At 42.1% G+C, this 16,990-nt stretch overlaps 1 protein-coding gene across 1 annotated transcript in view; it reads left to right on the top strand.

Annotated features, from left to right (window-relative positions):
• The first annotated feature begins 758 nt into the window (after positions 1-758).
• Ube2n (ubiquitin conjugating enzyme E2 N) overlaps positions 759-16,990 on the top strand; it is a 31,105-nt gene continuing 14,873 nt past the window's right edge. The window contains exon 1 of the mRNA XM_048418267.3: positions 759-915. Within this exon, the coding sequence (XP_048274224.1) occupies positions 886-915 (30 nt within the window). The 5' untranslated portion in view covers positions 759-885. The remainder of the gene's footprint in view (positions 916-16,990) is intronic.

Genomic DNA, 16,990 nt, shown 5'->3' with positions numbered 1-16,990 from the left:
AGTGCTAGGCCCAGCTCTATGAGATGCCACAGACCTACAATCCCAGCACGCAGCGGGCAGAGGCACAAGAATCACGGGCTCAAAGGCAGCTGAAGGGGTATAGTAGAGCTCCAGGTCAGACTGGGTTCCGTAGCGAACCCTTTCGCCGAAAAGTCAATAAACCTAAAGGAGAAAAATCCTGCTAGGCCCAGGCATTTAGGGACATTCCTTTAGCTTCTTCCTCTTTGGGGGAGGGCGAGTTAGAAGCCACCCTCTTTTAAATGTGAAATTTAAATGTTTAAAATTATATGCCAGGGCCTTGATAATTAGCAAATTTCCCAGTTAGAAGCTTTGCCATCGAGTTCCGGTCCGCCACTCGCTTGGAACAAGCGCGCGATCACTCGGGCCGCGGGGTCTAGCTGCAGCGTCAGCCCGCCGCGCGCAATGCGGGGACATTGAATGAACAAACGGAACGGATGAATGAATGGGCCGCGTCGGGGGCCGGGTCTCTGTGACGTCGCCCACCGGCGCAGGCGTGGACGGCCGCACGTAGGTGCTCGTGAAGTTCGGACGCGCAGTCTCGCGCAGATTCCGCCGCGGGCAAAGAAGCAGCTCGGCGCCGCCTCCCCCAAGTCCCTGCCCCGCCGCGGAGCGTCACTTCCGCCACCCACGACTGGGGTTGGGGCGGGGAGTGCGGGGGAGGGGGCCAGCAGGTCGGAGGGAAGGCCGCCTGAAGCCCGCGCCCAAGCAGGGACTACATTTCCCGAGGGGCCTCGGCGGAGGCAGCAGCAGCGGCGGCGGCGGGCGCGGCGACGTCCCCCGGAAGTGGAGCCCGGGACTTCCACTCGTGCGTGAGGCGAGCGGAGCCGGAGACAAGAGCAGAGGCCGAACTCGGGTTCTGACAAGATGGCCGGGCTGCCCCGCAGGATCATCAAGGTAACCGCCCAGGCGGGCTTCGGGTCTCTCGCTCGGCTCCCCTCCGCCAGCGCGTCGGGCCGCGCGGCCATCTGCTTGCCTCGGCAGCCGCCGAGGAGCCCGAGGCATCGCGGAGAAGGGTCTGGCCTCGGCGGCGAGGAAGTCGGGCGCTGAGGAGGGGGCGCCGGGAGACTTCCGGCCGCCGCTGAACGCCGGACACCGGGGGCTCCGGGACCGTGGGGCCGCGGCCGGGGAGGGGGAAGCCCGGCCGGTGCCGGGAGGGAGGGCGGGGCTGCGGGCTCCCGGGCTGGAGCGGGACCGGCCGCGGGCCTCGGCAGGCTTTCTACATCCGCGGGCGGGAATCGCGGCGTGGCCTGGGCTCCGGAGCGCGGGTTGTGGCCCGGACCGTCTGCTCCGCCGCGGAGCCCCGGTTCCCGGCGGCGTCGGTCTCGGGTGCAGAATGAATGAACCGGTCCCGGGAGCCGGGCGGGGCCGCGGAGCCGCTGGCAAGAGGCGGCTCCGGGAGAAGGGCCGCGCGCCCTGTCGCCGCCGACCGCACATGTTTGCCCCGGCTGCCCGCACTCAGCGCCGCTGGGGGCTTGGCGCCCGGTTGCCCCGGCTTCCGCGTTCGCTTCCCGTGTCTTTCGGCTGGTGATCGCCGCGAAGTGATTTCACTCCGGTTGGCAAACTCTTTTTTTTTTTTTTTTTTTTTTTGTGCCAAGTGTTCTCTATTCCGAGGCACTAGTTTCATCCACGGCTTCTGGAGGGCCTCGGTTACGGGGGTGATGATGAGCGAAATAGTTTGCCTTCGCCGGGTTCCTGCGCCTTAAATATTAAGCAGTTCCGTGGCTGTTGAGGAATACTGTGTTTTGATTACTACATCTGGAACCGTGAAAAGAGTCGTATCTTGATTTTCTGAAGTCTTTACATCACACCGTTGAGTCTTCAGACGCGATGGGTGTTGCAATCCAAGAAGACTAGATCTTAAATTTTTGAGGGGCATTTTTTTTTTAACGAAGGATATTGAAAAACTGCACCGCTCAGTGTGCCCGTGAGTTGCCCAAATGGAAGCTTCATTTTGCTTGCTGTAATCTAGTGAGCGTGTATTTATAGCAGCGTTCACTCCTGGAAGTTTAAGGCGAGATTTGTACTACTTGAATCGACGGCCTCTTTGGAGGATGTGATGCACTGTGTGGGCCCCTCCGACAGGCACGACTGTGTGAGAGTATGGGGTGTCTGACAGAAAGGTACTTGAATTAGAAAAACAAGACCATTTGTAAGACAAAAATCGTTAGGAAGAAAGAATGAGTTGTGAGCACTGGAGCCTTAACGTAGACTTTTACCTCTATATTATGAATCTCGGGGTTTTTCCAAGTAAGTTGTAGTTGTTAAGTCGTGCACTGGGAGATCCTGACTGTCGTTAAATTCTGATACAGACACATGGTCACTAATGAGCGGATTAATCAGGATTCCATTTGAAAAATGATTGCTGAGTCGGGTGGTGATGGTACATGCATTTAATCCCAGCACTCGGGAGGCAGAGGCAGGCAGATCTCTGTGAGTTCAAGGCAAGCCTGGTATACAAAAGCTAGTTGCAGGACAGGCTCCAGAGCTACAGAGAAACCTGTCTTGAAAAACTAAAAAAGAAAAGAAAAATGACTGCTTCCCACCACAGACCATCGAGTATGGACTAAACATAGCAGATTGATATGAATATAACCCTTGAAAATGCACAGTAAACCTAATAGTTAATGTTATTTTTCACTTTTGCTTGATTCAGAAGGTTAATATTCTGCAGTAATATTCTGCAGTATTGGATGAGAAAATGAATTCTGTGGAATATTGGTTATAAATGTACAGAAATGGCTTAAAGTAGAAGGTTGAAATGCTCATAGTTCAATTCATTTGGTACACAATGCTTATGAATATATTCAGTGTTGACATTTTGCTATTTTAAAACAAGGTGGTGATAAACTCGTGCTGTAATATAATCTTTACAGTATTTCGTCGCAGGCACTTTTAACTCATTTAATTTTAATTGGCTTTAGTACTTTCAGCTGTAAAGAACTGTGTTTTTTTTTCAATCACTGGGGCAGATTAAGAGATTAGAATAGTTTTTAGTACCTGTTTTTATATTATGTAGGTTCTACAATAAAGAAAAAAATATTTTCTAGTTGGATTGAAACTAGTCAGGGCTTTGTACATGCTCTGCAAATGCCTTACCACCAAGCAACACCCCAGCAGAAAACATATTTACATTAAAGTTTATTTGGAAAAGTAACTTTTGGATTGGAGGTAGCTCAGGTAGAGTGCTTGTAAGCCTATTGCGTTCCATTCTCAATTAGTCATGGTACTTCTTCGTTTGTTTTTGTTCTTTTAATGCAGGGGTTCCTCTGTAGTTCTGTCTGACCTGGAACTCAAACTGATTTGTCTGTGACTTTAAAGGTGTGTGCCACCACACCTGTCTGTCATGGTGTTTAATACTTAAGATCCAGTGTGATAGAGGCAGGAGGGTTTGGCTGCTTAAGGGGTTGAGGTCAGCCCAGGATATATGAGACCTTGTTTCAAGCAGGTTACTACTGTGTAGGGGTTTATGTGACTAGAACAGTGGGTAAGGGTAGCGGATAGCTGAGGCCATAGGCCATAATTTCTTCTATTGGGTTATTATTGTATTTCTTGGTAGCCTTTGGCTTTCAAAGGATAAGGTTTATTAATGCTAATAGTCTTTTTTTTTTTTGAGACAGTACTTCTTTGTGTAACTCCTCTTGGTCTCAAGCTCAGAGATCTCCCTGCATCTGCCTTCTTGTGGTATTAAAAGTATAATTAAACTATACCTGGCAGTATTACTGTTCTTATCTCACAAATGCTAAGTAGTTTGATTTAGATTTAGACACTTTACTTTGGGCAGTTATTAATATGATGTTTCCTACCTCATGATAGTCATTATATTTGTGTGTTTCTAAAGCCATTGATCCTTGATGACATTTTGTGAACTAGAGAACATGTTTCAGAGACTAGTGATTAAAATGACTTTCCTATGGTCTTAAAATTTGAAGTGTGACCGACTTGTCTCTTTGGAAATGACAAAGAATGTACAGATACCTTGATGGCAATAAAGTGCAAGATAATCTCTCCTTTGCTTTATATAGGGTCTCACTGTGTAGCCTTTGTTGGCCTCAAGTGCTCTGCCTCCTGATTTCTGGGATTAAAGGTTTGTGCCACCATACCCAGATGAGATGACTTTTTTGAGTTACTGTTCACCCAGTGGCTACCTCTCTCAGATTCCTGTGTTCAGTCCATTAAAAATTCTATAGGCTCTGCTGTCTGTGTTAGGCATATTTTCCCATCTGAAGCCCTGGTCAGTTCTGTCCTTTTGCCTGCTTTGTTGCATTAGTGCCTTTGTAAGTAGCAGGTAGTTTTATGTTTTAGAGATACTGTACTGCCAAAAACTATAGCTGTTCTCCATCACAGAATAAAACGAACAACATATTGACAAACTGCCCCCAACTACAAGCCCTGCACATGTCTGGGGTCAGCTCACCTCTTGTACTTGACTGACGTTATTTTCCTATAGTTACAGTGTTGGCTTTGCTCTACCTTGGATAACGAATGGTTAAGCTTATTTCAGGCATGGGACTTCATTAGTGTTGTTGGTTTGCTCACTTTGGTAATGTATTGTGTTCTTTTCTCATAAATCCTGTCCTAAGAGAGGTCTACCTTAATTTTAGTGTCTTGTGTCTGTGTCCACATAGTCCCCTCTTTTCTGCTGTATGACACTTAGCACTTCTTAAAGTTGTATTTATGACTTCGGGGTGATTCTAGCATTGCTGCTTAATGTCAAGAGAATCTTTGGCAAATATATGATAAGACACTGCAATACTAATTGATACAATGAATGAAATTTGTTTGGAAAATGCTTTAGAGGAACTGTGATTGTATAATTTGATGTTGCTGTGTTTAGTAGTGTTCATTTGAACCAGCAGTGTCTGAAAAGATATGTGCACATATATACATACACACATATGTGTGTATCCTCATATATATTCATATATATATTCTTTTTTTTCCTTTGTATCCAAGATTTCATATTAAACCAGGCTGACCTTAGACTTCATTTTTTAGCTGAGGATGTCCTTGAACTCCTGATCTTCCTGCCTCCTAATTTTCTGCACCTAGTTTTCTGTGGTGCTGAGCATTGAACTCAGGCTTCCATGCTAGACAAGCCCTCTACCAATTGACCTGTCTTTTGTGTTCCACACCCAGTTCATCAAAAAACAAGACTAGGACCAAACAGGTGAAAAGCTCTAAAGTGTGCAGAGAGACAGTTAAAATTCACCCATCTACCTTTCAGGATTTCAGTTCTTCACTACAGACACTTGTGTCCTGTCAGAAAGACCACAGTAGTTCAGTTCATGTGTGTTCTGCTTCTTCCTCTACTCATGCAAATGCTTGATATCCTCTCCACCCACTGGGTTAACAATTTAGCTTCAAGGTGATTCACTATAGAGCTGCCTTGTAGGATTTTAACTACTTGCTTGTTGATAGCTTTTTAAACTGTGCTCTCCAGTATTAATAGTTTTATTTATATGGCATTTTTTGTGAGTGATACTGGGTATTGTTAGTTTTTTTTTAAGCTACTAATCCCTACTCCCACCCCCTTGCTGCTCTCTAACAAGGTCTTGCTAACTACCCTGAACGGTTCTCAAACTTGAGATCTTGCTTCAGCCTCCAGAATGCTGGGATTATAGGATCTAGATCACCATATCATTTGGCATTAGACTTTTTCTCAATTTAAAGCTAACAAAGGCCACTTAAAAGTATTCCTAAAATGAGAGATTTCTCTCACCCTTTTTATCATAAAGAACTGACGATATTGGGAACAGATAAATCTATTTCAGCCTTATGTTACACTGATAGGATAGTCTGATCTTAAAAATCTTAATTTTAGCAGGGTGTGGTGATGCATGCCTTTGATCTCAGCACTCAGGAGTTAGAGGCTTATGGATCTCTGAGTTTTGGGCCAGTCTGATTTATAGAGCAAATTCCAGGACAGCCAGTGCTATACAGAGAACCCCTGTCTTGATACCCCCCCCCCCCCAATTTTTTCAAGTGTGTGTGTATGTGTGTATTTGCTTGTGTTCACATGGCCCATGGCACATTTAGAAGCTCAGATGACTATTTATGGGAGTTGGTTCTTCTACCATGAGTTCTGTCCTGAGGTAGAACTTAGGTTGGCAGGTTTATGCCAACTCACTGAGCCATCTCTGATCCCATTTGTTTTTGAGACTAGGTTGGTCTTGAATTTAACGTCTTGCATCAGCTTCCAGAGTGTTGGGATCACGAGTATGCTGAAACATCCATAGTGACATTCTTTTGTCTTTTAAAAATTAGTCACGGATGAGAAAATACTGTGATAAAATGGTAGCTGATTTAAGGAGTTGACTTACTTGATTAAAATCTAATAAGCTGATGATGTTGTCGCTTGCTTAACTTGTAAACGCCCTGGGTTAGGTGGCCCATGGGGTGTAAGTTTGAGCACTCAAGATGTAGATGCCAGAAGATCCTGAACTTCAAGGTTATCCTCTTCCATTGCATTTCATCCAGCTTGGAATACATAAGGCTGTCTCAAAACCAACCTGTCAAACAGCCAGCCTATAGGCTTAGCAAGCCAGTTTCTTGAGATTAGCCATTCTTTTTCCCTTCTGTTTTCCTGTTTGGTGAGTGTTCTGCTTCTCTTCTCTTCTTTTTCCTTTTTACTGTCTTTTATTTCTTCTTGAGTCAGGGCCTTGCAATGTATCCCAGGATGGTTTCTTCCTTGTGGTCCTCCTGTTTCAGCTTCCTAAGTGTTGAGATTATGGAGGTATGCCCTGCCCAGACACATTCTTCGTTTTTATTTTTTTCAGTCCTGCAGCTCACTATGTAGTTTAGCCTCACTTTACACATTTTAAACTTGCTGATCCATAGCCAGTCCCTAACGTACTTTGAAATGTTGACTTCAGCATCTAATTACTGATACATCTTGGTTTAAAAAAGAAAATTGGCTGTTCAACTTTGCAAGCTCTCCTTTAATTTTCAGTGCTATCATTTGTCTCTGTCAGTTTGGTTAATTTTAGACAAATCAATTTGTATTCTCAGTCTTTACAGATTTAGGGATTACAGCTATTGTAGCTAAGAAAACTTTACTCGTAGGCTAGTAAGACTCCTTGGGCACATTTCGTTCTCTCCTAACTGATTTGTCTTTATGTCCTCTCCTGGAAAGTCGAATGGAGTAAGGTAGAGAGAAAGCAGTGGTCCAGTTTGTGTGATTGTATAACATCTTAAAAGCTTTAGGGTTAGGATTTGTTGAAAGTCATTACTGTTTAGTCACTGCGGTCAAAGTGAACGTTAATCACTGTTGAGCAGCCAGAAATAGTGCTGTGTCACTGCTATGGCCTCCCAGGAAGATAGTGAGTTTGAGTACTACCTTGGCTATACAAGGGGTGAAGGTGGCTCAGTGGGTACGGTATTTGTTTAATGTGAGGCCCTGTATTTGATCTCTATTTAGTACTACAAAACAAACTCATGGCAGGCAAAGCTTTGTCAATTTTTAGATTGTTAAATTCAGATTTAGTTTGTGGATAATGTTCAGTAGAGAGTTGTAGTATACAATGACTTTTTCTTATACTCTAGCTCAGGGTATTGGTTTCTTTTTCTGTTGCTGTGATTAAAAATTTCACCAAAACGCCTTTAATCTCAGCACTTGGGAGGCAGAGGCAGGCAGATCTCTGTGAGTTCGAGGAAAGCCAAGGCTACACAGAAAAACCCTGTCTCAAAAAACCAGATAAAAAAACCAAAAATCCCCATAAAACTTAAGGAAAGAGAAAGGCTCATTTTTTAAAAATTATTTTATTTGTACAGGTGTTTGCCTATGTGTATGTCTGCACATCATGTGTTTTGTCTGTATGTATGTTTGGTGTCCATGGAAGCTGGAAGAGGGCGTCAGATCCTCTGGAACTGGAGTTAAGCGTGGTTTTGAGCTGTCACGTGGGTGCTGGGAATTGAACCCAGGTCTCTGGAAGAGCAGTCAGTGCTCTTAACCACTGAGACATTTCTCCAGCCCAAGAAAGGGTTTATTTTTGCTCACAGTTCAAGAGTACATTTCATCCTGGTAGGGAAGCTAAAGGCAGGAGTTTGAGACCCCTAGTCAAGTTGTATATGCACAGGAAGCCAAGAGCAGTGAATGTTCATGGTCCGTTAATATCCCATGCTTAGCTTACATGTCCCAGAAAGCAAGCAAGCCCTTTCTTTAGGGTGTGTCTTCTCAACCAAATTAAACAAATGAAGGTAATACTTCACGGGAATGCCCAATGTGCTAACTTAATCCAAATAATCTCTTGTAGGTATAGCCTAGAGATTTGTCTTCTAGATGATACCAGATCCTGTCATAGTGATAATCAATATTTATTTGTCATAATCATGCTGTCCCAGAACTTAGTGTGTAGCTGGTCTTGAACTCTGCAGCCTTCCAGTGTCAACCCCTCAAATAATGGAATTATAGGCATGAGACACCATACCCAAAATTGTGGCAACTATTTTTTTTAAAGATTTATTTATTATGCATACAATGTTCTGCTGATATGTGTACTCCAGAAGAGGATACCAGATCTCGTTGTAGATGATTATGAGCCACTATGTGGTTGCTGGGAATTGAAGTCAGAACTTCTGGAAAAGCAGCCAGTGCTCTTAACCTCTGAGACATCTCTCCAGCCCAGTGGCAACTATTCTTGAAATGAGGTTGACCATACAGTTTTTTTATTCTATATAATAGTGGTATCTTACTGGTAATAAACTAGTCATTGTTCTAAGCACACAGTACATACATTAATTCCAGCAATAATTCTGTGACTGTGTTATCCCTTTTTATAGATAGCTGTCCTGCACAGGGGGTTCAGGGATTTATGGAGTATTAATTTAAACCCAAGTGGTTTAGTTCACTGGGCTAAGTACTACACATAGCAATGCATGTATTTTTATATGTGGTCTAGTGAAATGGAAACATGTTCAAGTGAAGGATCTAGGTACTTCATTTTCTTGCTTTAAAACAAGAATCTTAGTTGTGTGTGTGTTTGAGTATTTTGTCTACATGTTGTAGTATGTGCACCTCGTGTGGTGTCTATAGAAAAGGGTGCTAGATCCCCTGGAACTAGAGTTAAGGACAGTTGTAAATTGCTCTGCGGGTACTAGGTACCATATCTGGCTCCTCTGTAAGAATAGCAAGTGCTCATCTGCTGAGCCATCTCTCCAGGCTCTGTCTTTTTGCCCCCCCCCATCAAATTCTTGACTGTTTAATCACAGGCTTTTACCTAATATAGTATAGAAGTTTGTTGTAGGTTTGCTCGAGTTCCCTGAATTCAGTTTGTGGTTCTTTGAGACTGGGCAAGAAAACAGCTGTCACCAGGTCACTCGCTATTTCCTGTCTTGTCTTTGAATCCCTCCCTTCCCCATGAGAAAAGGTCTTGCTGTGTGGCCAGTATCCTCAAACAAGGAGTCTTGCCTCAGCACTCCCAAATGCTAGGATTCATTACAGCCCTGTGGTACCAGATTTGACTTTGTTTTTAATAGGAAGACATTCAAGTGTCATATCACTATGAAACCATTTGAATATTAACTGTAAACAAAACTGTCTTTGGCTGGGTTTAATCCCATTACTCGGGAGATCCCTCTTGAGTTCAAGGCCAGCCTGGTCTACCTAATGTGTTCTAGGACAGCCAGAACTGTTGAAACCCTGTCTCAAACCACCCTCCCACCCCCCCCAAAAAACAAACAAACAAAAACACCTTTGTGTTCTACAAAATAAGTCTAAAAGTGGATTCAGATTATTTTTTTGGTTTCCATTTTGTTTTCAACTCCAGAGAAGGTATTTATTTGTATCTGACTTCCATTCGGAGAGAATAAGAAAAACTGCATTCCTTATAATTTTCTCCTGCCTGCAGCTAATTCTTGGTATTAGCCTAGAGATATTTTTTTTTCCACAGTTGCAAACAGTGATTCACAATTATAAAACTTGGCTTTTCTTGCCAGGCAGTGATGGTGCATGCCTTTAATCCCAGCATTCGAGAAGCAGAGGCAGAGGCAGGTGTATTTCTGTGAGTTTGAGGCCAGCCTGGTCTACAACAGCTAGTTCCAGGACAGGCTCCAAAGCTATAGAGAAACCTTGTCTCGAAGAAACAAAACAATACAAAAAAACTTGACATTTCTTACTGTTGGCTGTAGAAGAGCTATTCTCATTAAGTCCCCCTCTCCCCCAAGTCATGTCTATCTTTGTTTTTGTTGTTGCTTTTTATTGTGCTAGAGTTGAAGCTAGGACCCCATGAATGTAAGTATTCTATTGTTGCTCCCAAATAACTATATGGACACTTCTTACTAATTATAAATGCTCAGCCAGTAACTCAGGCTTGTTACTAGAAAGCTCTTATATTTTAAACTAATCCATGTTTCTTAGCTACACCCTGCCACATGTCTCGGCACCTTTTCTCAGTATAGCGAGTTCGTTTCCCATCTGCTTCCTCTGCATCTCTTCACAACTCTCTAGACACCTCTTTTCCATCTCTTTGTCTGGCAGCCCCACCTAACCTCTACCTGTTTAGCTATTGGCCAGTCAGCTTCTTTATTAAACCAGTCTGTCATAGTGACATGTATTCACAAAATGTAAAGGAATATTCTACACAGCTGGGTTTTTTGTTACTTTGTTTTTAAGACTGGGTCTTAGTGAGGAGGTGGTGGCACACCTATTCAATCTCAGCACTCAGCCAGTGGAACTCTGAGTTCAAGGCTACACAGAAACCCTGTCTCAAAAAAAAAAAAACCCTCAATCTCATATCTCAGATTGGCCTAGAACTTGCTGTATAGAATGACCTTAAATTTCTGATCCTCCTGCCTCCAGTTATGTATGTTGGCATTATCAACATACACTGCTGCTATATTCAGATTTTAATTTAAAAAGTTCTTTCCTTTTAGAAGGTTGTCAGTACATTGCTAAAAATCCAGTTATTGTACCAAATGTTCTATACTAAAAGTAGTAATAGGGAAAATCCTATTTTTTATTCAATATTCTTACTGAATATTGAAAAAACTAATTGCTTAATTTGTTTATTTTCTGGATTTTCGAGGCAGGGTTTCTTTTTGTAGCCTTGACTGTTCTGGAACTTGCCCTGTAGATCAGACTGGTCTTGAACTCATAGATCATTCTGCCTCTGCCTCTGAGTGCTGGGATTAAAGGCATGTGCCACCACTGCCTACTTCATTTGTTTTATTTTAAGGTATAATTTATATAATGTAAAATTCAGTACTTTCAAGTTTTGAAATTTAGTGTTTTTTTTTAAAATATATTCAGAGCCATGTGAACAATACCACTAATTCCAAAAGAAATATTTCCATAACCTGCAAAAGAAATCTACTAGGACTGGACATGTATGTAGCTCAGTTGGAAAAATGCTTGCCTAGCTTGCACAAGGCCATGAATCCAACAGGTGCTCATATAAATACTGAATGTCATGGTGCATGCGTGTGGTCTCAGCATTGAGGGATTAGAGACAGAGGACCAGAAAGAAGTTCAAGGTAATTTTTGGCTATATAGTGAGTTCCAGACCTTGGTTATGGGTGACTGAACAAAACATAGAACAAACTGGGTTTTAGATTTATGTCATTTCCTTGTATATTTCATTCAACTTTGTTTTACAGAAAAAGATTTACATTTTCTGGACTTCCTCTCTGATATGTATATCAGTACTGTTAGTGTTTCTTTTCTTTGCCAGCCTCACCAGTGCCAACTTAGTTTTAGGTGTCTGAGATCCATTGCTCTTCCAGATTTTTTTTATGTGGGCTTTTGTCCTCTTCTGCATTTTCCGCCATCACCTTTTCTTCATTCACAAACACTTTTCACAGTGAGACATCTGAAAATGTAATCTTAAGGGGTCTCTATTGTTGATAGGCTTGGGTTCCAACTCCATCTGCCGTGTTAAACCTCACAGTTGGACTGGTGAGCTAGATGGCTCTGTGGGCAAAGGTGTTTGCTGCCAAGCCTGGTGACCTTGAGTTCACTTCCTGGGAACCAACCTGGTGAAGAATGAGGACAGACTTCTGCAAGTTGTCTTCTGACATTCACACCCATGTGCAATACACAGACATGCGCACACAAAGAGTAAGTGAGATGTAAAATCTCACAATCTTCCTTGTCATCTTATTTCATTGATAGGTCCTTTCTGTGCTTCCTTCCCTATGAAATTTCTATATTTATTAATCACGGCGATGAATTTGCCTGCTCTTAAGTTAAATCATTCCTGGCTGTCTAGTGGGAAATGATGTTTTACTTGGTTCTTTCAATATTGGATAAATTCCAAATTGGATGAATGTCAGGTGATACTCAACAGGAAAAGAATCCTTGAGGAACAAGTTTTCTGTTTCCCTTGACCACATTGTTGAGAGTTGAACAGTCATAGGAAGATAAGTGAGAGATGTTGACTTTATAGCTAACACCAATTTTCCAGTATAGGCCTTTTGTAAAGGCAGAAAAGTGCTTAACATGCATGGCACTGCTTATAAATAAATAGGAATAAGATGCTCTTGTGATGTTACAGTACTTGGGTTGGCTTCAGTCCTGTAGAGATCTGTAGGATGTTGGTTAAGCTTAGGGGAAGGCTACTATACTTTCTTTTCTTTACTTTTTTGTTTTTGTTTTTCAAGACAGGGTTTCTCTGTAGCTTTGGAGCCTGTTGTGGAACTAACTCTTGTAGACCAGGTTGACCTTGAACTCACAGAGATCCACCTGCTCCTGCCTCCTGAGTGCTGGGATCAGAGGCATGCGCCACCAATGCCCAGTTTATGCTTTTCTAGCTTTAAGTAATCATTACATATTAAAGACTCTTAATGTAATCCATATTCCACCATTGTAGATGTGTTTATTTACATTTTTGTAAACAAATGTTTTCATAGATGGTTCTGATGATTAAATAACTTGAAGATACAAGCCAGCTTCAAGGATTAAACCAGCTTCGGTCTCTTTAAGTATTCTGGCTAAGTCTAGCTAGCTTTTTGGTTTTGCTTTTATTTATATTATTTCAATTTTTTTTAAATGTTGTGTTGGATGTTCTGCTCATGTGGATCTGTGGGAGAAACAGGATCACTCTAGAATGATTTTTAGCCTTTGGAGGCTGGTGAACTGACTGTAGTTTACAAAGGCTTTTTTATTGTTATGCAATTTACACCTTGGCAAGTCAATTTCCGGACACCTTAACCTCTTACCAGAAGCTCCTTAAGAGACAAATGCCAAAGCAATTCCCAGTCACAGTAGGAAAAAAAAAAATCTCAGTTTTCTGAGTCCTCCCACAACCAAGTTTTGCATAGGCTTTGAACCTTTTAGGAACTGCTCTGGTAAGATTTACATACTTCAAACAGAAGATAGGGGGTGTGCACAAAAAAAAAAAAGTAGAGTCACAGAAGATAGATCTAACACTATCTTAGACCAGGTGCTAATACTCCAGAGTCAAACCAGCTGCAAACTGCTGCTACGTTTTTAATTTTTATTTCATGTGTATTGATATTTTGTCTGCATGTATCTCTGTGTGAGGATGTTTTGATCCTCTAGAACTGGAGCTACAGATATTTGTGAGCTGCCATATAGGTGCTGGGAATTGAATCTGGGTCCTCTGGAAGAGCAGCCGAAGCTACTTATTTTTGTTATTGTTTTTTTTTTTTTTTTTTTGAGACAGGGTTCTCTATGTAGCCCTGGTTGTCCAGGAAATTGCTATGTAGACTAGGCTGACCTCAAACTCGGATCCACCAGCCTCTGCTTCCTGTCCTCGGGTTAAAGGTGTGCGTTGTCATTGCCGGCTTAAATAAATTATTCTAAGGGTGATTTTTTTTTACAACTTTGTAAAAAAAAAAGCAGCATGAAATGAGTTCTACATTTATATTTTTAATTTTGTCCATTTTATTGACTTGTGTATGTACCTTTGCGTGTACACACTCTTTCGTGTGCTTGTGGAGAGCAGAAAAGAACTTTTGATAGTCAGTTCTCCCTTTCCACCCTGTGGGCTCAGGAAATTGAAGTTAGGTCTTCAAGTTTAGTGGCAAGCACCCTTTATCCATTGAGCAATCCTACTGGCCCATTTTAAAATTATTATTATTATGTGTGTGAATGCAGGTGTGTGAGTGCCATGGCATGTTTGTGGAGGTCAGAAGACAGCCTTCGGGAGTTGGTGCTTTCCTCCCTGAGTTTTGAGGATCCAGCTCAGGTTATCAAGCCTACCAGCTAGTGCTTTTGCCTGCTGAACCATCTCATTGACCCCCACATTCATTCATCTCTTTAAAATGTACTGTTGAATTATTTCACAGTTGGTCTTTGTTATTGTTATTTTTAGGCTATCCACATGGCATGATTGAATTTAACCTGATACTTCAAATGCTTTTCTTTTACATTTTATTGTACTTGTGTGTGTGCCCTGTGTACATGTGGAACTCCGAAGGCAACTTGTAAGAGTCATTTCTCTCAACCATGTGAATTTTCAGAGTAGAACTCAAGTTGTCAGGCTTGGTGGCTTGTGCCTTTGCCTTTAAGAGCTGAACCGCTTCATTGCCCCCACCATTGTCTCCTTTTACTTTGAATGAGGATAGTTGCTCAGGCTGGCCTTATTTACTGTCCTCCTGCCATAGTTGGAATAGAGCAGATAGTGCTCCAGATTTTCTCATGGTGTTTCATTTCAATTCTTTCACTTAAGGTTTATTTTTATTTTACATGTATGAGTTTTGCATGCATAAATGTATGTGCAGGACTGCCTGTGGGACTAGAAAAGAGCATCAGATCCTCTGGAACTGGAGTTACAGATGCTTGTGATCCACCATGTGGATACTGGGAACCAAACCTGGGTTCTCTATAAGAGAATGCAGAGCCATCTCTCCAGTCCTTCATATTCTTAAAAAAAAATCAAAACAAAACAAAAAGCCCAAACAAAAACTTTGAGGTAGAGTATACACGTTAACGGTGATCTGTGTGGAAACAAGGGGCTTATCTTAAGGGTCAATCCTCAGGAACTGTCCCTCTTGTTTTTTGAGACAAGCCTTGTTAGGCTAGGCTGGTTGAGAGAGAACCCTGGAACCTGCTTGGCTTTAGTCTAGTGCAGGGGATCAAAGCTGTCTCCCTATTCCTAAGATCTTTAATAAAATAAACAGTCAATATTGAGGCCATGTTTGTTATTACAACTAGGAGATACAGGAGAAGGACCAACCTAAGTTTGACACCAACTAGAGCTACATAGTAAGATAGCCTTAAAAAAAAAAAAACTAAGGATGATAGAGGAAGGAAAGAGCTAAATGGGGAGAGGGATAGGAGAGAAGGAAAGTGGACGGATTCTGTGGGACAATGTTTTTTTATCCTGTCACTTGCATTATTTTTAATAAAATGGTGCTTGGCCAGTAGCCAGGCAGAAAGTATAGGCTGGATGGTGGCGACCAGGCTGGCAGTAGAGGCATGACAATGAGAATTAGGGGAAGGGGAAAGCTCAGTCCACAGCCTGAAGAGAGAGCCTGAAGCAAGAGAGCCAGGCAGGCTTTACAGGTGCCATTTATAGTATAAGAGACCATGCCCAAGTGGACTGGTATCTTAAAGGCTATTGGCTGAAGGAGCAGATGGAGCTCCCACAGCAGAAGGATTACTAAAGCTGGTGGAAGAGCAAAAAACAAATTGAGCCTGGTTTTGTTGGTCCTTGGATTTGGTTCTTGTAAGTGTATAACCTGTGCAGACTATAAAAAGCTATTGAGCAGAAGTGTAAATTTGTGAAAGTTTGAACAGTGTCCCATTGTTCCTGCCATCCTACCACCACTTTTTCTACCGTTTACAGCCACTGTCTGGCTTCCCAAATTCTTAGACTTACATATAAGTTCTTGAACATCACCTATTCCTAGTTGGTCATTTTCTTTTCCTTATGGAGATACTCATCTCTCCCACTAGTATAGGGTTGAGACACATATGTGAATACTTGGGATTGGGCCCATGCTGGTTGGTGGAGATATAGCATACAGTAGCTAATTGTGGAAGGGGTGGTCTATAGAAGGTGCACTCAATGGCACTTAACAGCACTTCGGGTTAATTTTAACTGTCATTAGATTTTCCAGATAGTAGAAGTTTTGGCATATGTGGAGCTAAAATACAACTTATGACTTAGCCTTATCCTCCTAATACCCCAGAGCAAAATGCTGATTGTAGGGAATATGTTCTGTGGTTGTTGTTATGTATAGTAGAAACACAAAACCCAGGGCCAGATTATTTTGGCTTGACTTTTGCCTTTGCCAAGTAGTACTTGAGTAACTTTATTTGACCCTTTTGGGGATGGATTGACTGACTGAGTCTCAGCGTCTGTCTGTCTGTCTCTTCTCTCCTCCTCTCCCCCCTCTCATTGTTAACTTTAGGGTGGTTAAAGTGCAAAAACAAAGCCTAACACAGTACTAAGCATTATGTGGTATTGGTTCTTACTATTAGCTGATTTTTTTTTGCATTCTACTACACTCTAGACATACACTGTATCCTACTGAGTGAAAATTTTGAATCAGTTTACACAGACTATATAACCCTAACTTTAATTCTGAAATGAACCAACAATTTTGAAAGCCAATGATACCTGCTTACCAATAGTAGTTAGGAAAATGAGATACTTTGTGTGTAAAAATCAGCATGTAAAATCCATTTTAATGTGTTAAACTGTAAAAAAGTTGACTTTGGTACCAGCAAAATGGCATCCAGTAGAGGCTGCCATTCCTGCAGACTACATTGTCACTGTCCTGAGGTTGTACAGCCCTGCCAAGGGGACTTGTCTGGAGAGAGATAACCCCTTAAAATCTTAGGGCTTCCTACATTATTATCTCTTTTATTATTTTTATTTATTTAATTTAATTTTTGGGGGGGCGCAGGCCTTCTCTGTAGCCTTGACTATTAAGTTGTGCACCACCAACTCAGCCATATTACTTCATCTTTAGTGTGACATAGTCTTTGCTTTGGGTTTTATTACATTTATTTTTGGGGGTGGGTGGATATCAGGAAAATTTATAGGAGTTAGTTTTTTTCTTT

This window comes from Myodes glareolus, chromosome 26, assembly GCF_982192425.1.
Source record: "Myodes glareolus chromosome 26, mMyoGla1.1, whole genome shotgun sequence".
In the NCBI taxonomy this organism is placed as follows: domain Eukaryota; kingdom Metazoa; phylum Chordata; class Mammalia; order Rodentia; family Cricetidae; genus Myodes; species Myodes glareolus.
Note: the sequence above shows the minus strand (reverse complement) of the source record. Positions and strands in the feature narration are given on the sequence as shown.